The 27,427-nt window shown below is 42.9% G+C and overlaps 1 protein-coding gene across 1 annotated transcript; it reads left to right on the forward strand.

The window, feature by feature from the left end:
• The first annotated feature begins 516 nt into the window (after positions 1-516).
• AQP3 (aquaporin 3 (Gill blood group)) lies at positions 517-27,427 on the forward strand. Its single transcript, XM_072132833.1, has 6 exons — positions 517-683; positions 14,712-14,838; positions 18,682-18,819; positions 22,259-22,377; positions 24,596-24,813; positions 25,554-27,427. The coding sequence occupies exons 1-6, from the start codon at positions 576-578 to the stop codon at positions 25,720-25,722; spliced, it is 879 nt and encodes a 292-aa protein (XP_071988934.1). The 5' UTR covers positions 517-575; the 3' UTR covers positions 25,723-27,427.

Below are 27,427 nucleotides of genomic sequence, written 5' to 3' on the forward strand. Positions count from 1 at the left end.
ATAGGTAGAGTAGTACAGGAATAGGCAGTACTTTATATTTGCAGTTTACAGGACCTTTGGTGGACCTTAAAAGGTCCTTATATGCACATGTGTATTGAGAGCAGGAACAGATGTACGAGGATTTCATGGGCGAAAATCCTTCTCAGTATAACATTTGGCGGGTGGTTTGGGTGGCCATGGGCCCCCCAGAAGGCTTGGACCCTGGGCTACCGCCCAAACCCCCCTATTAGGTATAGGACCCATGTGCAGGACTGATGGATTGTGGTCCATGTGCTCAGTTTAGGATTGCAATGTATTGTATAAGTGACAGGACAGATGTGATCAGAGGTGACTCCTGGGATGTCATCATTATTGGGATTCTAGACTCTTCCAGGGTGAAGGATGATGGGGGTGGACACCCTGACAAGTGCTAGGGAGACCTGACGTGTGTGTATGTAGCTCTGGGTGGAGAGGGGAGTGACTGTCTGCAGAGGATGGGAGGTGTCCGCTCCAAACTTATAAGCTCCCACACACACAACACTTCACACACTCGTATCCACTACTCTGCAGGCAGCATCACCCCGAGGCTCAGCAACATGGGGCGCCAGAAGGAGGTTCTCAACAGCATCAACTCCATGCTGCGCATCCGCAACAAGCTGCTGCGCCAGGCGCTGTCCGAGTGTCTGGGCACCCTCATACTTGTCGTAAGTGACCTCCATCATCGGAGCATTTATCAACTTCTTACTACTACATTTATTATTTTCTATTGTATTTTTAAGTATAACATTAGATTATAATTTTTTCATAATTTTTTATTGCTGTTTTATTATATGTATATTATTATTTTAAATATTATTTTATTTTACCATTTTGCATTGTTGTTGAAAAATTATTCAATTTTATGTCACTTATTCTGATTATTATACATGGTCACATTGGTTTTAACTCCCAGCCAGCCAATCTATCTATCTATCTATCTATCTATCTATCTATCTATCTATCTATCTATCTCCTATCTATCTATCTATCTCATATCTATCTATCTATCTCATATCTATCTATCTATCTATCTATCTATCTATCTATCTATCTATCTATCTATCTATCTATCTCCTATCTATCTCCTATCTATCTATCTATCTATCTATCTATCTATCTATCTATCTCCTATCTATCTATCTATCTATCTATCTATCTATCTATCTATCTATCTATCTCCTATCTATCTATCTATCTATCTATCTATCTATCTCCTATCTATCTATCTATCTATCTTATATCTATCTATCTATCTCCTATCTATCTATCTATCTATCTATCTATCTATCTCCTATCTATCTATCTATCTATCTATCTATCTATCTCCTATCTATCTATCTCCTATCTCATATCTATCTATCTATCTATCTATCTATCTATCTCCTATCTATCTATCTATCTATCTCATATCTATCTATCTATCTCATATCTATCTATCTATCTATCTATCTATCTATCTATCTATCTATCTCCTATCTATCTCCTATCTATCTATCTATCTATCTATCTATCTATCTATCTATCTCCTATCTATCTATCTATCTATCTATCTATCTATCTATCTATCTATCTCCTATCTATCTATCTATCTATCTATCTATCTATCTATCTCCTATCTATCTATCTATCTATCTTATATCTATCTATCTATCTATCTCCTATCTATCTATCTATCTCATATCTATCTCCTATCTATCTATCTATCTCCTATCTATCTATCTATCTATCTATCTCCTATCTATCTATCTATCTATCTATCTATCTATCTATCTATCTCCTATCTATCAATCTGTCTATCTCCTATCTATCTATCTCCTATATATCTATCTCCTATCTATCTATCTCCTATCTATCTATCTATCTATCTAGTTGTATATCATTAAATTGAAGGGTAAGAAGTAGCAAAATACACTACATGTACTATCAGAAATTACTTTTAAAGGGCATCTCCATATTGTATCTCAAATTTCTAAAATTGAAGCCTTAAAATAAAACTTCTAACAAATCCAGTCTCCACGTTGGGGCTTATTCAGGTGAATTGGCCATGATGGGCACCCGGCGCCCGCGGTGCCTGGCAGCTGTTCTCCTTTGGGCACAGGACAGGCAGGTGTATAGGGGATCATCACTATTATCCAGATGCTATAATAAGAGAACGGGCTGCTGGGATAGTGACTTATCATGTAGATCCTTTAGTTATTTATTGGCTTATTGATTACTTGTATTGTTACTACTGGATACATTATACTTAGCTTTTATGAAGGGGCATTAAGTCTAATCATTCCATATGTTACTGCTGCTGGGACTTGTAGTCCATACACTGTTACTATTGGCTTTAGTAATATCATGGTCTGCTACCTGTGGCACTAAAACTACAACTCCCAGCAGGTCCTGACCTTACAGACTACCCGTAACTCTGACATTTAGAAAACTACAACCCCTAACATGTCCTGACTGGATGCGATGCTCTGCAGCAGGATACCGCAGGTTATTGTCCATTGGAATGTAGTCGCATGTCAAAAAGTAGAAAGTAGATGAAATGTTTCCCTCACAAGTCGTGTGCAGAGATATAGCAGAGATTGGGGGGATTGATCATTGCAGGGCGGAGGCTCAGTGGTTAGCGCTATCACCGTGTCTGAATGGGGGTCACATCTATAAAGGGGATGGTGCACCCCAATCACACACCCATAGGTTTAATGGAATTAGTTCTTGTGTGTTTAGAAGGGAGGAATGAAATATTAGACTGTAAGCTCTTGGGTAGCAATAATGTGAGCGATATGCAGGGTAAGGTATTGAAATTAGATTGCAAGCTCCGGTGGTCAGGACTAGGTGTGCTAGAAGACCCATAGAAGTGCGCAGAGCTCTGTCCAGACATCCATTAATATAGAGCCTCCAGTTTTATAATTGAGGAGAGATGTCCTGCGATCCTGTGGAATAAGTGCACTTAGCGGCACAACCCCTTTAAGTTGTCAGCTCCCTCGGACAGGGATGATGGGAGCTCTCAATTTTGTATGAAATTAGATTAGATTGCAAGCTTTGTGCCCATGATAGGAGGGCAACTATTTGACAGGAGTTAGATTGTAAGCTCCTGGGACTGATACATTAGATCAAATATTCTGGAATATGAATGCAACAAAACTGACTCTTATTACAGGGCAGCACATGTTACAGCCTGACACACTGTAACAGAAACATCACAGGCTGCTCCTGTATAATCAGCACAAAGTCTCCCTGATGGGATAACACCAGTGATTTACACAGGGTCCCGGGGGAGAGACGGGGAGAAGAAGCCGGCAGTGTTCCTCTAGAAACCTCTGCGCCCTGAGACACGTGCGCCATTCACCCCCAGGGCTGGACCTCGCTGCTCTATAAGCAAATAGCCACAAAAATAACACGTATCACCCCAGGACCGGGAAGTGGGATTGTTACAATGTATCAGGCGACAGGGAAGGATTCATTATTATTAATGGCGCTGTTATTCTATCACATTCATATTTTATGGGAAAGGAAATTGTTTGTGTAAGTGATTTATTCTGCTTTTCGGGGGGAATTGGATGAATCTGCATTTTACCTAAAACCTTGGAAGATGAATAGTCCTGAAACGTCATATGGGAGTATTTACATCAGCCATAATTCAGGACTATACGTTGTGTCAGACCTGTACTCACAGCAGCATAGTGGTATAGAGGTTTATGCTGCTGGGAGCTCCTGCCTCCCATGTCCCATATAGTAATCCTGCTTTTTGTATGGACCATAGTCCTGCAGAGAAGCAGTGACTTACAGCAACATAGATAACAAGAGGACACTATGCTGCTGGGAGTCCAGGTCCTGACATAGCATTCAGGGTAGGGAATATGGGATTCTCCAGCTGTTCCAAAACTATACTTCCCAGCATGCCCTGAGCCAGCAGGATACCTGTCCCTGTAGAAAACTACAACCCCTAACATGTCCTGTCTAGCTGATGTGCTGCACAGGTTATTGTCCACTGAAATGTAATCGCAGGTCAAAAAGTAAAAAGTAGATGGAGGTGACATGTTGCCCTCAGTACTCCCTGATCTTATAATGAATTATTCAGTTTGGACCCATCATTCCCTGGACTACACACTTTGCCAGGAGCTGTACTCACAGCAGCATAGTCTTCTATAGATGTCTATCATACGGTGAGGTCCTGCCTCCCATGGGAATACTGTCCGATAAAGTAATCTGTTTGGACTGTAGTCCTCCCGGGAGGCAGTGATTCACAGCAGTTATCTTACTTGTCATGTAGTCAGTTCTAGTAGAGTCAGATGGGTCTTGCACGGACGAGCCCAGCGGCTCCTCCCTATGTCTCTTCCTCTCCATTCAGCAATACATGTCATGTGACCAGGGTGGTGTAATCTGAGGTCCTTTACCCACTAACATTTGTAACATCTACTCCTTGTACGAATCTGATCACATGAAATCACAGCAGCCTCCTTGGACTTCTATTACCCCGATCCTCCACGGAGGCTGTTGTGATTTCATGTGATCAGATACATACATAGGGTAGATTTTGCAAACATTAGTAAATGACTGCTGAATTACTCCAGTGAATGACTGGAGGGGACTATTCTGCTGTGATTACATGTCATCACATAGTGTCCATAGTGTCAACATCTTTGGTGAACAAAAACTTTATAGAGCCCCCTAAGGCTGGATACACTTTGGTGAAATCCCTAAAATTGATTTGTTTTGTTTTACTGCAGATTCTCTAAAGTATTGTCATAAACATCCGGAAAAAGGGGAACCAATCCTTACATATTTAGATGGTATTGTAGGATTGGTAATCCAATAAGGTGGCGCACTCAGAGTGGAATTAGCATATAGATTTTAATAGAAGTCTAAAAGCACAACGCGTTTCGGGGTCCAGGAAACCCCTTTATCAAGTGAACAAGACTATGATGGAGAGAGGGTTCGGGTGCTCCGATCTCTTTCTCTTACATATTTAGATGACTCAAGTCCAGATATTGATTATTACTATGGGACGGGGGTGGGGGGGTGGGGGTTGGGGGCTAGTGAATGTCATTACTAGCTACCAGTGATCAGCTCCCTCCAATCATGTTATATATGATATACAGTATAGTAATAAGCTGCGGATAGACCCCTCCGTGCGATATATCAGTGTCTATGATCAGGTCGTCTGAGGTCATGTGCCGGCTCCTAGTAATGGCTGTGACTCAGAGACAGGACCAGCCCTTTCTCTTATAGATTATAGAGGGCAACTCTACCTGCAGATTATAGGGGGTAGGAAGCTGACATCTTTCACATTTTAGGGCATACTGAAGATTCGGGGTGTTAGACAGTGCTGGTATTGAAATGTAACATGGTGTCTCAGTGGTTAGCATTACAGCCTTGCAGTGCTGGGGTCCTGGGTTCCAGTCCCATCCAGGTAAACATCTGCAAAGAGTTTGTATGTTCTCTCCTTGTTTGCGTGGGTTTATTCCGGGTCCTCCAGTTTCCTCCCACACTCCAAAACATACTGGTAGGTAACTAGATTGTGAGCCCCATTGGGGACAGGGACCGATTTGGCAAACTCTATGCAGCGCTGCGTAATCTGTGTGAACTATTTAAATAAAGAATTATTGTTAAGGGGATCAACAAACCCCTGGTCAGGCAGGGGGCTCCTTAAAATCAGGTAGGGGGCTCTTTAAAGTCAGGTAGGGGGCTCCTTAAAGGTTAAGTACAAATAAACATGTGATTAGTGATTCTCTAATGTAAGTTATTAATCTTGATCCAGTGTAACGAAACCACAATAGTTTGCACAGGGACCATGAAATGTAATGATCTGGGGGTGTCTGGGGACCCCAAGTTCATATCTCTAACTAGCAAGTAGCAACTAGTGGGTCCATTTACTTATTTAGATACACTCCTGCCTTGGATGATAATTAAGAATATTGTACGGATAAAAACTTGTCCATGTGAATACATCCCTATAGAATGTGATAGGATGAGGCTTTATAATAAGTGATTAACTAAAGCCTAAATGCAGCTTAAGTGGAGATTATACAAGTTTTTTTGGACCAGCCGCACGAAGAACCGGTTCTTTCAGACTCGCATGCCCTTTAAGTACCGCTCGCGGGGTCTGTGCCAAACTAAACAGCACCTGCTGCTGCGGCAAAGACTTTTACTGAAAACTTTTACAATAATAAGTTGCATTTGGAGACAGGAACAAGTATCTATACAATGAATAGTCCATCTATTCACACAGATGCAGTTTTGGTACAATGTATCAGTTTGGTTAATTCTCTGCAGCACAAGCAAATGATAAAGTTAAAAATTTTGCAGATTTGTAGCGTTTTAATTACAATAAATATTCTGATTTACTATAGTCTTTTAACCATTTCCATTCCTGAGTGCTAAGCTTTGAGCGGGCACATGCCACATATGCCAAAGCCGGCCGCTCCCGTGTGCCCAACGCTTGCATCCCGCTATAGCAGCGCGGGAAATTCTAGTGGAAGGAAATGGGACAAGGGATAATGGAGCAGCATTTTAGGGATTCTATGCAGCGGTATAGAAATAGCGCCCCCACTAGTCCACAGGTTGTGTCCGGTATTGCAGCCATAAAGGACACCAGGGGCTTTTCATCTCTTTTGGGGGGGGGGGGGGGGGAGCGTCGCCCACTTCCCTGTGTACAGATGGGGAAGGTTTGAGGTTATACATTTATTGCTGTTTTAGTTTCATTCATGTCGTTATTTTAATTTTGCCATCTGGTCTATAAAACTTTATGGAGACGTGGCCGTAAAAGTCTCTCTGGAAAGATGACAAGGGCCATAATATATTTATAGGGAAACTTTGAAGCGATCTGTTCATCTCTGGGAGTGATGGTCATGAGATGTTGAGGTGACTCAATCCAACCAGTTTTATTTTTTTGCAGATTATGATGGTGCACAAATGAGTTGTGCAATGAGAGGAAAGGGTGGAGCACCCATCGGGTGCACTGGTGAGGTGGGGGCCCTACATTGCATAATGGAAATATGGGTGGTGGGTGCTGCCTTTTATGTAACCCGGGAGGGGTGATGGTGAAATAAACTGTTGTATGACGGATAATGAAGGTCAATTACATCTACTTAGGGAGAAGTGATGATTTAATGTAACAAAATATAAGAAATCTCTATTCAAGGGAACCTGTCACCACATTTCCACAAATGCAGCTAGTGACAGGTTCCCATAAAGCCCTGTTAACTAACTGACTCCCTTCTTTTAGCTAAAAATTGTTTCCCTCACATCCCCATAAAATCAACTTTGTCATCTTACCTGTCATACAGTCAGTTCTAGTGGGAGTTGGACGGGTGTTCAACAGGCTCCTCCCCATGTCTCCTCCTCACCATTCAGCAATGCATGTCATGTGACCAGAGTGATGTCATCTGAGGTCCTTTAACCACTAACATTTGTAAAATCCACCCCATGTATGTATCTGATCACAGGAAATCACAGCAGCCTCCATGGACTTCTTCCACCCCATCCTCAATGGAGGCTGTTGTGATTTCATTTGATCAGATACATACATGGGGTGGATTTTACAAATGTTAGTGGTTAAAGGACCTCAGATGACATCACTCTGGTCACATGACATGAAACGGTAAATGGTTAGAAGCTGGGGTGTAACTTGAGTGGGTGCAAAGAATATGGCAGCAACTGAGCCCAAGACGCTTAAGGGGCCCATAAAGGGGCCCATACATTATAGTTGGTGCTTGGCACAGACTTTGCACTGGAGCCCATCAGTTTCAGGTTACACCACAAGACTAAGAAGGAGGCATTGGACATGGTGAGGAGACACTAGACCCGGACAAGCAGGACATGCCCCCTTTGACTTTCTTGATCTGGTTGTATTCCAGGTAAGATAATAAAGTTGATTTTATGGGGGTGTGAGGGAAACAATTTGTAGCAAAAGAAGGGGGCATTTAGTTAATTGGACTCTATGGGAACCTGCCACCAGCTGTATTTGTGAAAAATGTGATGACAGATTCCCTTTAATAAGTAGCTGCAGTATGGGTTAGGGCCACCGGGGGCACTGAAGTTTTTATATTAAAATTTGTAGACTTTCTTTTACAGCAGAATATAAATGTACCATAAATATCAGTATCATGTAAAATAGAAGGAATTTGTTAGGATTGAATTGTCATAATGGGGGAAATTGAAATGTCTCAAACATTTAACAGCAAAAATAACAAAATTCCAGAAAATTCATTTAAGCATTAATAAATATCAGCTAGTCATTAGGAAATATATGACGTAAGAATCACGTTCAGAGGGTGCAGGAATAATATTAGTAATTCACGTATTCCTGGCAGCAGACATCTCCTGTTACAGCTCCGCAGATAAATCTCACTCATCGAGATGATGAAAAGTAAGCGGCTGATACGTCGTGGCCAACACTGGGGTCTATTGTGCCAAGGGAACTGCAGGATGCCCAGGAAGTTTCTGTTTAGATTGTGGAGGGTCCGATCAAGTCCAAAGTCTCTTCCTGAAGTGAAGGAGAATGTGCCAGGATCTGCAGGAGATCAGACACATCTCGAATCCTTGAGAGGCCGCGCCTGTATCCGAGGAGGAGGAGATCCTAAAATAAAGAACATTTCACAATAATATAAAATCAAAATTTATAAAAACTTGACTTATCTTATGTCACCGTACCTGTTCTAGTGGTTGCTACCCAACTTTCCTAGACAGGTGTGCCATGCAGTAGTCTGGAAAAGATGGGTGAGGGATTTTTATATGTTGTTAATAATGAATTTCAATTGTTGCACAACCGTGCCAGGCTCGGCACCAGGCTCCGTGCCATTCACGTGTCACCTCCAGGTGTTGTGCAATGCATATCACAATGAGGAGGAAGGGTTAATGCGTTCCTGTGGTTTCCACCTGGGCAGGAATCCATTATACTTAATCTATAAATCTTTGTGCACACATCACAGGTAAATAGTTAGACGTTCCAGAAAGATCCGTGCCAAATAAAGGGTCCTATAGACTGCAGAGGAATTGGGCAAAACTCACATGTGCCAATCTCTGAGCCGCCAATATGGAAACATTGTAGCGAAAGTTCCGTGTTCTAATGTGTCGGGCACTTGGCTTTGTAACAATGTAGTTGTGATCTATCTACATGGTAGGGACGGATTTGGAAGTGGTGATGGGGGGTTACTTATAGTTTTATGCTCCGTCTCACATACTCCAGGAGTTACTGCCCTTTATCCTGTTAACCTGCAGGTAAATATAGCTCAACGCCTGGCGCGGATGGTGACTTCACATTCCCTGGATCAGGTTCCTTCAATCCGTATCAAGGATACAAGACCCCGAGGAAGCCTGACGTCCAATATGTGTCGCTCTTCTAATGGACGCAGACTGACGGCTTCAGGTTAAATTTAGAAGCAAAATTTAGCATCATTTCAGGGGGCTGACTGAAGTGAATGAGGCAACGATATCCTCTTACAGGTCGGGGTCTCCATAGTGGAAGCCAGGACACGACAGAAGGTCCCAAGTTCTACATTCAGTCCATTCATTGAAATGGTTACTTATAATACCTTTAATATAATAAGTTAATGTAGTAATTATATGTCCGATCCTTTAATATAATAAAATATTAAAGGACATCTACCACCAGGATGAAGAATTGTAAATGCAGCACACTTACATCCAGGTGTTTGCACCCCCTTGCAGGACCTTGTTTTTTTTTTTTAAGAAAAAAGGCTTGAAAATTATACAAATGAGCCTGAGGGGCTCAGGGCTCAATTAACAGCTATTGAGCCTGAAGCCTCTCAGGCTCATTTGCATAATTCTTTAAAGACATAAGAAGATAAAAGAAGAGCAGATCCTGCAGAGGGGGCACACAACAGTATGTCAGTGTGCTTGGTTTACAATCCTTCATCCTGGTGGTAGATTCAAATAATAAGATATCAGTCAATGTTCGACCCTTTGTACACCAAGCACTGACATACTGGTGTCCGCCCGCCTGGCAGGATCTGCTCTTCTTTTATCTTCTTGTTACTTTGATTTTTTTAATGAAAAATGCTTAAAAATTCTACAAATGAACCTGAGGGGCTCTGGACTCAATTAACAGACATAGCGCCCGGAGCCCCTCAGACTCATTTGCATAATTATTAAAAGGCAAAAGAAGCTAAAAGAAGAGCAGATCCTGCCAAAGGGTGCATACACCAGTATATCTGTGTGCTTGGTTTACAATACTTCATCCTGGTGGTAGATTTCTTTAATATAATAAGATAATAGTAAATGTCCGACCTTTTAACATTCTTAGGCATATTAGCCAAGTCCAAAACCCTTTAGTTTTAGGATATTTGTCCTCCAAGCATTGGAACATGTACATAAAAGATGTAGATTTCTTGTTTGACCCAGAAATGGGGAACCAGTAAAATGGGCAATCCATGATATGATTCCTGTGTGGAGGGAGGTTGCACATGGACCATGGAGCCCTGACCCTAGGGCGCGGCTGTTGTACATAAGCCACCTCTCCCTATAGATGGTAAATAACTGGACTGATTCTCATGGAGGGCGTTGGGCTCCTTATGGAATTTCCCTCACAGTTTGTCACTCAATATTTCAGAATTTTCCAGTAATGTCACCTCCATGTTGCGGTGCCACATCACTCCACATACAGTCCTGTGCACACACATCTACAATACAGTCTCTGCTGTCATGTGGATCAGTGCCCAACAGGATCCTCACTCTCTACAAACAAGAACAGGATCCACAGCCTGACATTGGCATCTGGTGGCCCAGCCAAAAAAATCCTCCCCTCAGCACAATACTTTTATTTCATCATAAAAAAAATGTAACAACATCAATAATACGGAGAGTTTAGGGGCAAAGTGTCCAGGACAGCTGAGCATCTGCAAAGTCTCACTGAGTCTGAGAAGTTTCTCAAGTCGCCTTTGTTTGCACAGTGAATGTAGGACTGTTAATTTCCAATGACCACACATTACTGCACAATGGGGTTTATTGACTTACTGTGCAGTGTACTCAGGTCACATAAATAATACCGCCAAGGACCATAGACTGGCTGTCTGAGGAATGGACATAATGATTGGTGATATGCTGCCTACCTGGTACTATGTAGAAGAATACAGCTACTATAATACTGTCCCCTATGTACAAGAATATAACTACTATAATACTGTCCCCTATGTACAAGAATATAACTACTATAATACTGCCCCCTATGTACAAGAATATAACTACTATAATACTGCCTCCTATGTACAAGAATATAACTACTATAATACTGCCTCCTATGTACAGGAATATAACTACTATAATACTGCCCCTTATGTACAGGAATATAACTACTATAATACTGCCCCCTATGTACAAGAATATAACTACTATAATACTGCCCCCTATGTACAAGAATATAACTACTATAATACTGCCCCCTATGTACAAGAATATAACTACTATAATACTGCCCCCTATGTACAAGAATATAACTACTATAATACTGCCCCCTATGTACAAGAATATAACTACTATAATACTGCCCCCTATGTACAGGAATATAACTACTATAATACTGCCCCCTATGTACAGGAATATAACTACTATAATACTGCCTCCTATGTACAAGAATATAACTACTATAATACTGCCCCCTATGTACAGGAATATAACTACTATAATACTGCCCCCTATGTACAAGAATATAACTACTATAATACTGCCCCCTATGTACAAGAATATAACTACTATAATATTGCCCCCTATGTACAGGAATATAACTACTATAATACTGCTCCCTATGTACAAGAATATAACTACTATAATACTGCCCCCTATGTACAGGAATATAACTACTATAATACTGCCCCCTATGTACAGGAATATAACTACTATAATACTGCCTCCTATGTACAAGAATATAACTACTATAATACTGCCCCCTATGTACAGGAATATAACTACTATAATACTGCCTCCTATGTACAGGAATATAACTACTATAATACTGCCCCCTATGTACAAGAATATAACTACTATAATACTGCTCCCTATGTACAGGAATATAACTACTATAATACTGCTCCCTATGTACAAGAATATAACTGCTATAATACTGCCCCTATGTACAAGAATATAACTACTATAATACTGCCCCCTATGTACAGGAATATAACTACTATAATACTGCCCCCTATGTACAAGAATATAACTACTATAATACTGCTCCCTATGTACAGGAATATAACTACTATAATACTGCCCCCTATGTACAGTAATATAACTACTATAATACTGCCCCTTATGTACAAGAATATAACTACTATAATACTGCCCCTATGTACAAGAATATAACTACTATAATACTGCCCCCTATGTACAGGAATATAACTACTATAATACTGCCCCCTATGTACAGGAATATAACTACTATAATACTGCCTCCTATGTACAAGATAATAACTACTATAATACTGCCCCCTATGTACAGGAATATAACTACTATAATACTGCCCCCTATGTACAAGAATATAACTACTATAATACTGCCCCCTATGTACAAGAATATAACTACTATAATATTGCCCCCTATGTACAGGAATATAACTACTATAATACTGCTCCCTATGTACAAGAATATAACTACTATAATACTGCCCCCTATGTACAGGAATATAACTACTATAATACTGCCCCCTATGTACAGGAATATAACTACTATAATACTGCCTCCTATGTACAAGAATATAACTACTATAATACTGCCCCCTATGTACAGGAATATAACTACTATAATACTGCCTCCTATGTACAGGAATATAACTACTATAATACTGCCCCCTATGTACAAGAATATAACTACTATAATACTGCTCCCTATGTACAGGAATATAACTACTATAATACTGCTCCCTATGTACAAGAATATAACTGCTATAATACTGCCCCTATGTACAAGAATATAACTACTATAATACTGCCCCCTATGTACAGGAATATAACTACTATAATACTGCCCCCTATGTACAAGAATATAACTACTATAATACTGCTCCCTATGTACAGGAATATAACTACTATAATACTGCCCCCTATGTACAGGAATATAACTACTATAATACTGCCCCTTATGTACAAGAATATAACTACTATAATACTGCCCCTATGTACAAGAATATAACTACTATAATACTGCCCCCTATGTACAAGAATATAACTACTATAATACTGCCCCCTATGTACAAGAATATACCTACTATAACACTGCCCCCTATGTACAAGAATATACCTACTATAATATTGCCCCCTATGTACAAGAATATAACTACTATAATATTGCCCCCTATGTACAAGAATATAACTACTATAATACTGCCCCTATGTACAAGAATATAACTACTATAATACTGCCCCCTATGTACAGAAATATAACTACTATAATACTGCCCCCTATGTACACGAATATAACTACTATAATACTGCCCCCTATGTACACGAATATAACTACTATAATACTGCTCCCTATGTACAGGAATATAACTACTATAATACTGCCCCCTATGTACAGGAATATAACTACTATAATACTGCCCTCTATGTACAAGAATATAACTACTATAATACTGCCCCCTATGTACAGGAATATAACTACTATAATACTGCCCCCTATGTACAGGAATATAACTACTATAATACTGCCTCCTATGTACAGGAATATAACTACTATAATACTGCCTCCTATGTACAGGAATATAACTACTATAATACTGCCCCCTATGTACAGGAATATAACTACTATAATACTGCCCCCTATGTACAGGAATATAACTACTATAATACTGCCTCCTATGTACAGGAATATAACTACTATAATACTGCCCCCTATGTACAGGAATATAACTACTATAATACTGCCCCCTATGTACAGGGATATAACTACTATAATACTGCCCCCTATGTACAGGAATATAACTACTATAATACTGCCCCCTATGTACAGGGATATAACTACTATAATACTGCCCCCTATGTACAGGAATATAACTAATAAATCTCCTATATCACATATAATCAGTAGTCACAGTAATAAATCTTTTAGTTACCATATAAACATTTTGTGATTTTCTTGTATTGTGATAAAACCTGTTGTGTAATTGGAGGTGATGTGTCCGGTATATTGTGATGGGTTTATGGGGTGACATGTATGAGGGGGTGCGGCAGGCGTCATAGGATGCAGGGGTGATCTGTGGTGGATGATGTGACTGTAAATATAAAGTGTCATAACTTTGTGTGTGAACAATTACTGCCGAGCGTTTCACAATTAGTCCGTGTTTACTGCAAGCACTTCACCCGCTGAGCGAATAGCAGAGGGCTAGGCTGGGGGCCATGTCTGCTAAGCAGCGCTATGTCTGCCGTCTTTCATCACCACCACTTCAGTGTAGGACTAAGCATCAATCACTTACCAGCAGAACAGAGTATTTCAGGAAAGGAAGTCATCATACTGGATTAAGCAGTACGGAGTATTTCAGGAGAGATTGGTGATTATGGGACCAAAACCTCACATCTGGGTTTCCCTTTACATGTAATATGGTGTTGGTGCAGCTTTGTAGGTGACTAGAGTACAACAACGTGATGCAATGTTAGATTTGGGGTCTGTGAATGGAAACTAATGACAGTCTCTGTAAGTTGTGACAGTGTTTGGAGAACCGGTAATAATCACTGGGTCTTGTGTTCTGCAGATGTTCGGCTGCGGTTCTGTGGCTCAGGTCGTCCTCAGTAAAGGCTCCCATGGTCTCTTCTTGACTGTCAATCTGGCTTTTGGATTTGCTGTCATGCTGGGTATCCTCATCTCCGGACAAATCTCAGGTAAGTGTCATAGTCTAGGATGTAAATGAACCCCCAGGACCAGTAACCCACTAGGATGGACTCGGATCCTGGACCAGTAACCCACTAAGATGGACTAGGATACAGGACCAGTAACCCACTAGAATGGACTAGGATTTAGGACCAGTAACCCACTAGGATGGACCAGGATCCAGGACCAGTAACCCACTAGGATGGACTAGGATCCAGGACCAGTAACCCACTAGGATGGACTAGGATCCAGGACCAGTAACGCACTAGGATGGACTAGGATTCAGGACCAGTAATCCACTGGGATGGACTAGGATCCAGGACCAGTAACCCACTAGGATGGACTAGGATTCAGAACCAGTAATCCACTAGGATGGACTAGGATCCAGGACCAGTAACCCACTAGGATGGACTCGGATCCTGAACCAGTAACCCACTAAGATGGACTAGGATACAGGACCAGTAACCCACTAGAATGGACTAGGATTTAGGACCAGTAACCCACTAGGATGGACCAGGATCCAGGACCAGTAACCCACTAGGATGGACTAGGATCCAGGACCAGTAACCCACTAGGATGGACTAGGATCCAGGACCAGTAACGCACTAGGATGGACTAGGATTCAGGACCAGTAATCCACTGGGATGGACTAGGATCCAGGACCAGTAACCCACTAGGATGGACTAGGATTCAGAACCAGTAATCCACTAGGATGGACTAGGATTCAGAACCAGTAATCCACTAGGATGGACTAGGATTCAGGGCCAGAAATCCACTAGGATGGACTAGGATCCAGTACCTACAGTATTCCACTAGGATGGATTCGGATCCTGGACCAGTAACCAACTAGGATGGACTCGGATCCTGGACCAGTAATCCACTAGGATGGACTAGGATTCAGGACCAGTAACCCACTAGGATGGACTAGGATCCAGGACCAGTAATCCACTAGGATGGACTAGGATTCAAGACCAGTAACCCACTAGGATGGACTAGGATCCAGGACCAGTAACCCACTAGGATGGACTCGGATCCAGGACCAGTAACCCACTAGGATAGACTAGGATCTAGGACCAGTAACCCACTAGGATGGACTCGGATCCTGGACCAGTAACCCACTAGAATGGACTCAGATCCTGGACCAGTAACCCACTAGGATGGACTAGGATCCAGGACCAGTAACCCATTAGGATGGACTAGGATCCAGGACCAGTAACCCGCTAGGATGGACTAGGATCCAGGACCAGTAACCCATTAGGATGGACTAGGATCCTGGACCAGTAACCCGCTAGGATGAACTAGGATCCAGGACCAGTAACCCACTAGGATGGACTAGGATCCAGGACCAGTAACCCACTAGGATGGACTAGGATCCAGGACCAGCAATCCACTAGGATGGACTAGGATCCAGGACCAGTAACCCACTAGGATGGACTAGGATCCAGGACCAGTAACCCACTAGGATGGACTAGGATCCTGGACCAGTAACCCACTAGGATGGACTAGGATCCAGGACCAGTAACCCACTAGGATGGACTAGGATCCAGGACCAGTAACCCACTAGGATGGACTAGGATCCAGGACCAGTAACCCACTAGGATGGACTAGGATCCAGGACCAGCAATCCACTAGGATGGACTAGGATCCAGGACCAGTAACCCACTAGGATGGACTAGGATCCAGGACCAGTAACCCACTACGATGGACTAGGATCCTGGACCAGTAACCCACTAGGATGGACTAGGATCCAGGACCAGTAACCCGCTAGGATGGACTAGGATCCAGGACCAGTAACCCACTAGGATGGACTAGGATCCAGGACCAGTAACCCACTAGGATGGACTAGGATCCAGGACCAGTAACCCACTAGGATGGACTAGGATCCAGGACCAGTAACGCACTAGGATGGACTAGGATCCAGGACCAGTAACCCACTAGGATGGACTAGGATCCAGGACCAGTAACCCACTAGGATGGACTAGGATCCAGGACCAGTAACCCACTAGGATGGACTAGGATCCAGGACCAGTAACCCACTAGGATGGACTAGGATCCAGGACCAGTAACCCACTAGGATGGACTAGGATCCAGGACCAGTAACCCGCTAGGATGGACTAGGATCCAGGACCAGTAACCCGCTAGGATGGACTAGGATCCAGGACCAGTAACCCACTAGGATGGACTAGGATCCAGGACCAGTAACCCACTAGGATGGACTAGGATCCAGGACCAGTAACCCACTAGGATGGACTAGGATCCAGGACCAGTAACCCACTAGGATGGACTAGGATCCAGGACCAGTAACCCACTAGGATGGACTAGGATCCAGGACCAGTAACCCACTAGGATGGACTAGGATCCAGGACCAGTAACCCGCTAGGATGGACTAGGATCCAGGACCAGTAACCCACTAGGATGGACTAGGATCCAGGACCAGTAACCCACTAGGATGGACTAGGATCCAGGACCAGTAACCCGCTAGGATGGACTAGGATCCAGGACCAGTAACCCACTAGGATGGACTAGAATCCAGGACCAGTAACCCACTAGGATGGACCAGGATCCAGGACCAGTAACCCACTAGGATGGACTAGGATCCAGGACCAGTAACCCACTAGGATGGACTAGGATCCAGGACCAGTAACCCACTAGGATGGACTAGGATCCAGGACCAGTAACCCACTAGGATGGACCTCATGGCTCTGACTTGTGGCATAGGTTGTATCACAGGGCAGTATCCCGGCTCAGCCACATCCTGCGGATACAGATTCCAGCTCCCAGTTAAGCTGCAGCCTTATGGGCAGTAGTGGATTATAATACAGGCCGTCTGGGCAGTAGCTCAGGGCCCAAGGCTTCTAGGGGGCCCATGACCACCCAAACCACTCACCAAATTTTATACTGAGAAGAACCTTCACCCACAAAATCCTCGTACATCTGTTCCTGCTCTCATTACACAAGAGCCATTTCAAGAAGGTCCACCAAAGGTCCAAAAAAACCAAGGGACACATCCTCCTTTCCCCAAGAATCTCATTCTAGTCCCAGATGTAGGAAGTGATCCCTGACTTGTAGGGGCTTAAATATTCACACAGCCCAGAACCCATTGCAGTCTTATAGCACCACCACCAGGTCCTGACCCAAAAACCCTTTCACTGGATAGAGGGAATAAGCTGCTATCAGACAGTTATATCGACACTGAATGATAGGACTGGGCATGGTGAACTGCAACATGTCCAATCATTGTGTCTTTTTTCCATTTATAATATATGTATGATCACCTGAACCCAAAGATGTATTATATTCAACCTATTTCACATCTGGGGAGAGTGAAATATTTGGGGACACCCCTATAAGCCTTAGATGGTTATCTGATCCATCCAGCGGTATATACCTTTATACTGCCATCTAAAAGTAACATATTATAGATTATTATAGACGCCTTCTTCTACTGATCTGGCACAAATGTTACATATATATGTTGCCATTCTTTACATGTCTACAGTGTTACAATATATTATCCCTTCATGAACCACGATAAACCTCAGGGATGGTCAGAGGTTTCAGAATCCTCCTCGTGGGGGTCAGCTGGTTTATGGACCGTCCCTTTAATAATTCTTTGCTTTAAACAATTTGCCATTAAACAGTTACAAAAAGTAAAAGAGGATCTGTGACAACATTATTGTGTATTATGCAATGCACTAGAAAACAATGGATGAAGCAACTACTGTACAAACTTTAGATGAAATCCCCTTTAAGACCTTGATTGATTTTGTTTGATTCTCCGTAGACCGGATAGACCTTGTCCTCCCTCCCATGGTCTTACCCATGTTTCTTTCAATGCCTATTGTCTTCTGCAGGAGGTCATCTGAACCCGGCTGTAACCTTTGCCCTGTGTATTATGGCAAGAGAACCTTGGATCAAGTTCCCGGTGTACACCCTGGCACAGACCCTCGGAGCCTTCCTTGGTGCCGGCATTGTGTATGGCTTGTACTATGGTAAGTCACGTTCTGCAGAACAGAGGGGGCAGGCAGGGGGAAATGTTAGAGGACCATCAGGTTGAGAGACAATGAGAAGGGGAAACTCTAGTCCATTCATGACCATTTTGGTTAAATTTGGCAAGATAAGGCAGAAAGAGTTTCATGATGGAAAGGACAGAAGTTGTTGGTATATATCGAGCAGTCAAACTGGACACAACCCAATAGAAGTGATATAAAGGGGGTCATGAACCCTTCTATAAACACCAAGCAGAGAATCCATGGCGTAAAGAAAAGTAAAATATGTAACAAAACGACACAGAAAAATAAAATACATCTTTAAAAGGAAATGAAAGATCAATAAAAGAAGTTAAAGAAATTTGTAAAATAAATAATCATAAACTTTAATTGTTTCTAAAACTGAAAAAAAGGATAAATCTAAAAAAAGATACAATAACATTTTAAAACAGAATTTAAAAATAATTTTTAAGAAGAGGAAAATAGTGCAAATATAAAAAAGAGCTTACAGTCTATGAGGATGAGGGGGGTGACACAAGAGCTTACAGTCTATGAGGATGAGGGGGTGACACAAGAGCTTACAGTCTATGAGGATGAGGGGAACACAAGAGCTTACAGTCTATGAGGATGAGGGGAACACAAGAGCTTACAGTCTATGAGGATGAGGGGGTGACACAAGAGCTTACAGTCTATGAGGATGAGGGGGTGACACAAGAGCTTACAGTCTATGAGGATGAGGGGAACACAAGAGCTTACAGTCTATGAGGATGAGGGGAACACAAGAGCTTACAGTCTATGAGGATGAGGGGATGACACAAGAGCTTACAGTCTATGAGGAAGAGGGGGACACAAGAGCTTACAGTCTATGAGGAAGAGGGGGACACAAGAGCTTACAGTCTATGAGGATGAGGGGGTGACACAAGAGCTTACAGTCTATGAGGATGAGGGGGTGACACAAGAGCTTACAGTCTATGAGGATGAGTGGGTGACACAAGATCTTACAGTCTATGAGGATGAGGGGGTGACACAAGAGCTTACAGTCTATGAGGATGAGGGGTGACACAAGAGCTTACAGTCTATGAGGATGAGGAGGTGACACAAGAGCTTACAGTCTATGAGGATGAGGAGGTGACACAAGAGCTTACAGTCTATGAGGATGAGGGGATGACACAAGAGCTTACAGTCTATGAGGATGAGTGGGTGACACAAGATCTTACAGTCTATGAGGATGAGGGGGTGACACAAGAGCTTACAGTCTATGAGGATGAGGAGGTGACACAAGAGCTTACAGTCTATGAGGATGAGGGGGTGACACAAGAGCTTACAGTCTATGAGGATGAGGGGATGACACAAGAGCTTACAGTCTATGAGGATGAGGGGATGACACAAGAGCTTACAGTCTATGAGGAAGAGTGGGTGACACAAGATCTTACAGTCTATGAGGATGAGGGGGTGACACAAGAGCTTACAGTCTATGAGGATGAGGAGGTGACACAAGAGCTTACAGTCTATGAGGATGAGGGTGTGACACAAGAGCTTACAGTCTATGAGGATGAGGGGATGACACAAGAGCTTACAGTCTATGAGGATGAGTGGGTGACACAAGATCTTACAGTCTATGAGGATGAGTGGGTGACACAAGAGCTTACAGTCTATGAGGATGAGGGGGTGACACAAGAGCTTACAGTCTATGAGGAAGAGGGGGACACAAGAGCTTACAGTCTATGAGGATGAGGAGGTGACACAAGAGATTACAGTCTATGAGGATGAGGGATGACACAAGAGCTTACAGTCTATGAGGATGAGGGGGTGACACAAGAGCTTACAGTCTATGAGGATGAGGGTGTGACACAAGAGCTTACAGTCTATGAGGATGAGGGGGGCACAAGAGCTTACAGTCTATGAGGATGAGTGGGTGACACAAGAGCTTACAGTCTATGAGGAAGAGGGGGACACAAGAGCTTACAGTCTATGAGGATGAGGAGGTGACACAAGAGATTACAGTCTATGAGGAAGAGGGGGACACAAGAGCTTACAGTCTATGATATTATATAAAATAAGCTAAAAATATACATTCTAACAAAATCAAATATAAACATTAAATGAAATTTGAAAGAAATATAGTCACAAATGAAAGAATTTCCATAAAATAAAACTAGTTGACTTTCCAGTCTGTAGATTTAGGACACTGGATATAGAATAACTATGTCCTGCGATGTCTGTGCCTCCCGCTCCCTCCCAAAATGTGACAACTATAAAATATATCCTGAGCGATTATTCAGGTTTTCCCTCTTATAAGCCTTTAATTTTCCTGCCAAACTCCGCAGGTTCCACCCAAGAATCCTGAAATGTAGCGAAAAAAATAAAGTCATTAGTAAATTGCAGGAAGTGACAATTATGTGGGCGCAGTTCACACTCCACATTCTCACATGTGCTGGTTCCTGCTCGGATGATGAACCCGACCGGACAGGTTTCTCCAGCCGCAGGTCCTTACAAATAGTTGGATCCCAACCAAAGATCTAGAGAGAAGAAATGCGACAATATCATTAGTGTCACCGGCTGAATCCTCTTTATTATGAGCTGGAAACACGCGAAGATTAACCCTTCCACACCCAAGTATAAAGACCAAAGCCCCGAGTCCTATTATGAAACTTTCTAAAATACTTTGGGACTCATTTACTTACACGGTCCAGTCGCGATCCCGCGGTGCGTTCTCCGACGAGGGTTCGGGTTCTGCCGGGATTCACTAAGATCGTGCGCCCGATATCCTGCTTGTGTCGCTTCCCCGCTCAGGTCCCCGGAGTTCACCTTCTTCTTCCTGGTGCATGTGAGTGCTTGATCTTGCGACACAAAACGTATTTTAAATTCCACGGTTTTTCTGAATCCGTCGGGTTGCCTAACGGCCACGGCCCCCGATTTCTGTTGTGTGGAAGCCGGCGCCGAAATCTGATCGCGCGCGCCAAAATCCCGGGGGAATTCGGCGCAAAATGGATAAACTTGGGAAACTTGACGGAAATGCGGCCGCAGAGCCCTTAGTGAATGAGCCCCTTTTTTGTTTTTGTTTACTGTCACTCAATGTAATGTTAAAGGGGTTCTCCCAGACTGACAATAGTAACCTGGGGGGCCCTGCACTCTAATCATGTGATATTAGAGGAGTATCCAGAGCCATAAGCAGACTGGGAAGCTCCATATAGATGAATGGGTGCTGAGCTGCAATAGCACAGCATGGCCACCGTAGAGTGCATGGAGCTGTCTAATGAATGACTAGGGTGTCCAATCCCCACCCACCTCCAATTATCAACCTATCCTAAACCATGGATTATCAGTCTTAACCAACATCCCTTTAACATTCCATTCAGTGACAGCAAACTTCATGCAGGAATCCATGTGCTAATGTACTGACCCATCCGGAGAAATGATCTTTTGATTCTTATCATTTCAGACGCCATCTGGTATTTTGCCAACGACAATCTCTATGTCACCGGAGAGAACGGCACAGCTGGAATTTTTGCCACCTACCCCACAGAGCACCTCACCCTGATGAACGGCTTCTTTGATCAGGTACAGAAATCTCCCTCTAATCGAAATTAGGATAAGAGAGCATGGACTGTACCTCACAGGATCTCCTTGGAGGAGGGGGAGATTACTATAACAGGATAGGCTCCTGCCACACAGTTATCATGAAAATAGTGCAGTTTGCCTTATGGTCTCTTAGAAGTTAAAAAAAAAACTTACAAGGATAATCACACTGTCCTCCCAGCAGGCAGCAATGTTCTATCTGCCCATGACAAGACAAGAGAGGTTTCCCTGTACTGCAGTGATTTAGTATCATGTATGTACACAGCAGCAGATAGTGAGTGCAGCTCTGGAGTATAATACAGGATGTAACTCAGGATCAGTACAGGATAAGTAATGTCATGTATGTACACAGTGACTGCACCAGCAGCAAAATAGTGAGTGCAGCTCTGGAGTATAATACAGGATGTAACTCAGATCAGTACAGGATAAGTAATGTCATGTATGTACACAGTGACTGCACCAGCAGCAGAATAGTGAGTGCAGCTCTGGGGTATAATACAGGATGTAACTCAGGATCAGTACAGGATAAGTAATGTCATGTATGTACACAGTGACTGCACCAGCAGCAGAATAGTGAGTGCAGCTCTGGGGTATAATACAGGATGTAACTAAGGATCAGTACAGGATAAGTAAGGTCATGTATGTACACAGTGACTGCACCAGCAGCAGAATAGTGAGTGCAGCTCTGGGGTATAATACAGGATGTAACTCAGGATCAGTACAGGATAAGTAATGTCATGTATGTACACAGTGACTGCACCAGCAGCAGAATAGTGAGTGCAGCTCTGGGGTATAATACAGGATGTAACTCAGGATCAGTACAGGATAAGTAATGTCATGTATGTACACAGTGACTGCACCAGCAGCAGAATAGTGAGTCCAGCTCTGGGGTATAATACAGGATGTAACTAAGGATCAGTACAGGATAAGTAAGGTCATGTATGTACACAGTGACTGCACCAGCAGCAGAATAGTGAGTGCAGCTCTGGGGTATAATACAGGATGTAACTCAGGATCAGTACAGGATAAGTAATGTCATGTATGTACACAGTGACTGCACCAGCAGCAGAATAGTGAGTGCAGCTCTGGGGTATAATACAGGATGTAACTCAGGATCAGTACAGGATAAGTAATGTCATGTATGTACACAGTGACTGCACCAGCAGCAGAATAGTGAGTGCAGCTCTGGGGTATAATACAGGATGTAACTAAGGATCAGTACAGGATAAGTAAGGTCATGTATGTACACAGTGACTGCACCAGCAGCAGAATAGTGAGTGCAGCTCTGGGGTATAATACAGGATGTAACTCAGGATCAGTACAGGATAAGTAATGTTATGTATGTACACAGTGACTGCACCAGCAGCAGAATAGTGAGTGCAGCTCTGGGGTATAATACAGGATGTAACTCAGGATCAGTACAGGATAAGTAATGTCATGTATGTACACAGTGACTGCACCAGCAGCAGAATAGTGAGTGCAGCTCTGGGGTATAATACAGGATGTAACGCAGGATCAGTACAGGATAAGTAATGTTATGTATGTACACAGTGACTGCACCAGCAGCAGAATAGTGAGTGCAGCTCTGGGGTATAATACAGGATGTAACTCAGGATCAGTACAGGATAAGTAATGTCATGTATATACACAGTGACTGCACCAGCAGCAGAATAGTGAGTGCAGCTCTGGAGTATAATATAGGATGTAACTCAGGATCAGTACAGGATAAGTAATGTCATGTATGTACACAGTGACTGCACCAGCAGCAGAATAGTGAGTGCAGCTCTGGAGTATAATACAGGATGTAACTCAGGATCAGTACAGGATAAGTAAGGTCATGTGCAGTCTTGTACAGTCTCATGCTGCTAGCAATGTGATATATAACCATAAGGGTTTCGGATGAGTAGCCCTCATTGAGCTTTTCCAGCCCCCCTACCCCCCAGCATTATCTCTTGACCTCTGACGACCTTGAGACATGTCTCGGTAATTAAATATCCCCCTCACATGTCTTAACAAATCTGACCTTGACGACAGAGCAGACGCTTCTTCCCTGTTCAATAAGGTCTTTGTTCAGCTTCAGGAAAACGACCTTCCTCCCCCATTGTCCTCTCCACTCCCCAGGACACCAGGGACTAGATGTTACCTTTTATATTTCCTTTATTCTAATCATTTTTGTTCTATCTTTCTTTTTGTCCCCCAGTTCATCGGCACGGCCGCTCTGGTGGTCTGCGTCTTGGCCATCGTTGACCCCTACAACAACCCCATCCCCCGTGGGCTCGAAGCCTTCACTGTTGGGTTCGTCGTCCTTGTCATTGGATTGTCTATGGGCTTCAACTCCGGATACGCCGTCAACCCCGCTAGGGACTTTGGACCGCGCCTCTTCACTGCCCTGGCGGGCTGGGGGACAGAGGTCTTCACGTAAGTCTAAAAATGTGCAAAACAAAATATTAGGAAAAAATTACATATCAATTCCATGTGTTAAAGGAAATGTCCATTCAGTATTTTATTCATATCACTATTTTTGGGCTTATTCTGACCATATAGTAATACAATTGGACTAGTATTACCTCCCAGAATTCCCCGTTTGTAAAAGATCTCTCATGATGGGCGGGGACGTTTCTCTTGATTGACACATTACGGCTCACATGGGGTGTGGCTTAAAAAATAGCTAAGACTAGGGGGCTTGATACCCTAAGGCAATATCTTTTAAGTGGATGCCCTTAGGCCATGCCCATTTGTATAAGATATACTTCCAATCCAACGCAATTTGAATCTAAAGTAGTAATAGTAAAAGTGGATATGACCCCATTTATGACCCTAGAGCAGATGACAACAAGCCCAGAACCATTTCCATTATCTCAAATGCTGTAGTATCTAACCAGAAGCTTGCTACGACTTTTACTAAGAGTAGAAGGGATGTTCTATGGAACAACTCGATGCAGATAGCTCAGTGCACAGCAGTGTGAGGACGCACTTGGAGAATCTACCATCCTGAAATCTAAATATTCATTTTTCACAGTCCTGCTGCTACTAAAACACACATCTCTCCAGGCTGCAGTTTTTAGCATAGTCCAACCAGCTGATAGATTCTCTCTAACATTCTCATTGTATGTTTCTATTGAGCACCTTAATAACACGTTCTTTGTTCTTTCCCCTAGTGCTGGCGGGCAGTGGTGGTGGGTCCCCATCGTCTCTCCCTTACTGGGAGCCGTTGCCGGAGTTATGGTCTACCAACTAATGATCGGCTGCCACCTCGAACCTACACCAGAGTCTACCGAACAAGAGAACGTCAAGCTGTCCAACGTCAAACACAAAGAGAGGATCTGAAGAAGCAGCCACCAGAGGACTGAACACGTAAAACATGGCTGCAACCAGCCGAGAACAAGATGGCGGACGACCTCCGGGTGTCTTAGACATTTGATATTTCTTGTATATTCGTAGAAGCTTGTCGATACGTCTTCCCCTTCCTTGAAAATATACTTCCCCTTACCATGTGCTGGACTTTGATAATGAGTTACGGAAGATCAATGTGTTTAATTGTACGATATTTTGGTCAAATTGCGACCCCCTATTGGTTGAAGCCCAGTTCCCAAGTTCTAGCCAAGTTCCCAGATTCCAGGCTGATCGATCTTCTCATTTGTAGGAACTTCCAATGTTTGGATGATGCCCATCTCTGCTACCAGGGGTGGGAAGGCGAAGAACAAGATCTGTTACGCCCGGGGATTTGGGCTATAATGGATAAACCCAACACGAGGTTGGGGAACCCACTTTGAGTGATGTCATTGGTCACCCTCTCCTTCCTCCTTCCTTATAGCACTGAATATACTGTAGCTCTGCTGCTAAGTGTAGAAACAAAAAGTATTCGGATTAATGAAATTTTTAAAATTTTTACAGTGAAAAAATTATTAGTATGTCCTTGGGGTCAATCTCACAGTCAACTCATGAAAAATAGTTAAAATACCGGATGTTCTCCTCAATCTTCTGGTAGTACCACCACAGTCTTACACTACTACCCACGCTTTCATAGTCCCCATACTTTCGGGTGGACCAATCCCAGGCAGGTGGGAATGTCTTAGACTACCGGGTGTGCAGAGAATAGTCGGAGAAAATGGAAGCCATTTTACAAGAACAAGGTAGAGAAGGATGAGGAACAATGCCCGAAAGATGAAAAAGTTGGGCACCAGAGAGGATTACTCTACAGTGTGAGATTGTAATTGTGAAACAGAGTTCCTCTTGAAAGTAGAGTTCCCCTTTAATTGTGCAATGGAAGCTTCATTTCTATAGTAGGGACTGCCTCTCCATTCTTCACAGTCTTGTTAAATTCCTTGGCACCATCCTACCTTCTAGAACCTTCTAGGACCTTCTAAAATGCCAATGTCTAGTTCAGGGCAATTTACATCTACCTGGTCCTTCTTCTGCCCAAGAAAAGTAGAGTTGGAAGGTCTGAATGCGGTCATAGGATTAGAAACAGAGAAGAGATGTATAAGTAGGAGATTTGGGAAGACTCTAGGCGGCAAGACCATCCATGGTCTCCATTGGTTCCATGGTTTCCATTGGTGGAAAGTCTTATGGTAAGCGGACAACCGGTCATTCATGGGTCATACCCAAGACTATGTAGTCCCCCATAGACCATAACAACCAATGAATGGCCAAATATCCAATATGGCAGCAAAGTCTATGGATAAATCCATGGAGAGTCAGTGCGAGTCGTGGCTGCACCTCCTGTGTATAACTCTCCTGCGCTGTATGGGCATTCGTGTAGCCGGACCGACCATTGACTCAAGTCATAAGAGATTCAGTTCACCATAAACTGGAAGCCACTGTAATGTATTATATCACTCTCCCTTCATCAGACAAGGCGTATGGGGGGTTTTATATATGATTTTTTTTCTCTTTTTATAGAAAAATTTAAAGATGGCGGAAATTTGATGTCAAAGATGACGGCTTTAAGCTTTGTACATAAACCTTATTGCATTTGCTTGTGCATTGGATACATTTTATGTGCCATTAAATACAATATTGTTATAGAAAA

Source organism: Engystomops pustulosus, chromosome 1 (assembly GCF_040894005.1).
Source record: "Engystomops pustulosus chromosome 1, aEngPut4.maternal, whole genome shotgun sequence".
Taxonomy (NCBI): Eukaryota; Metazoa; Chordata; class Amphibia; order Anura; family Leptodactylidae; genus Engystomops; species Engystomops pustulosus.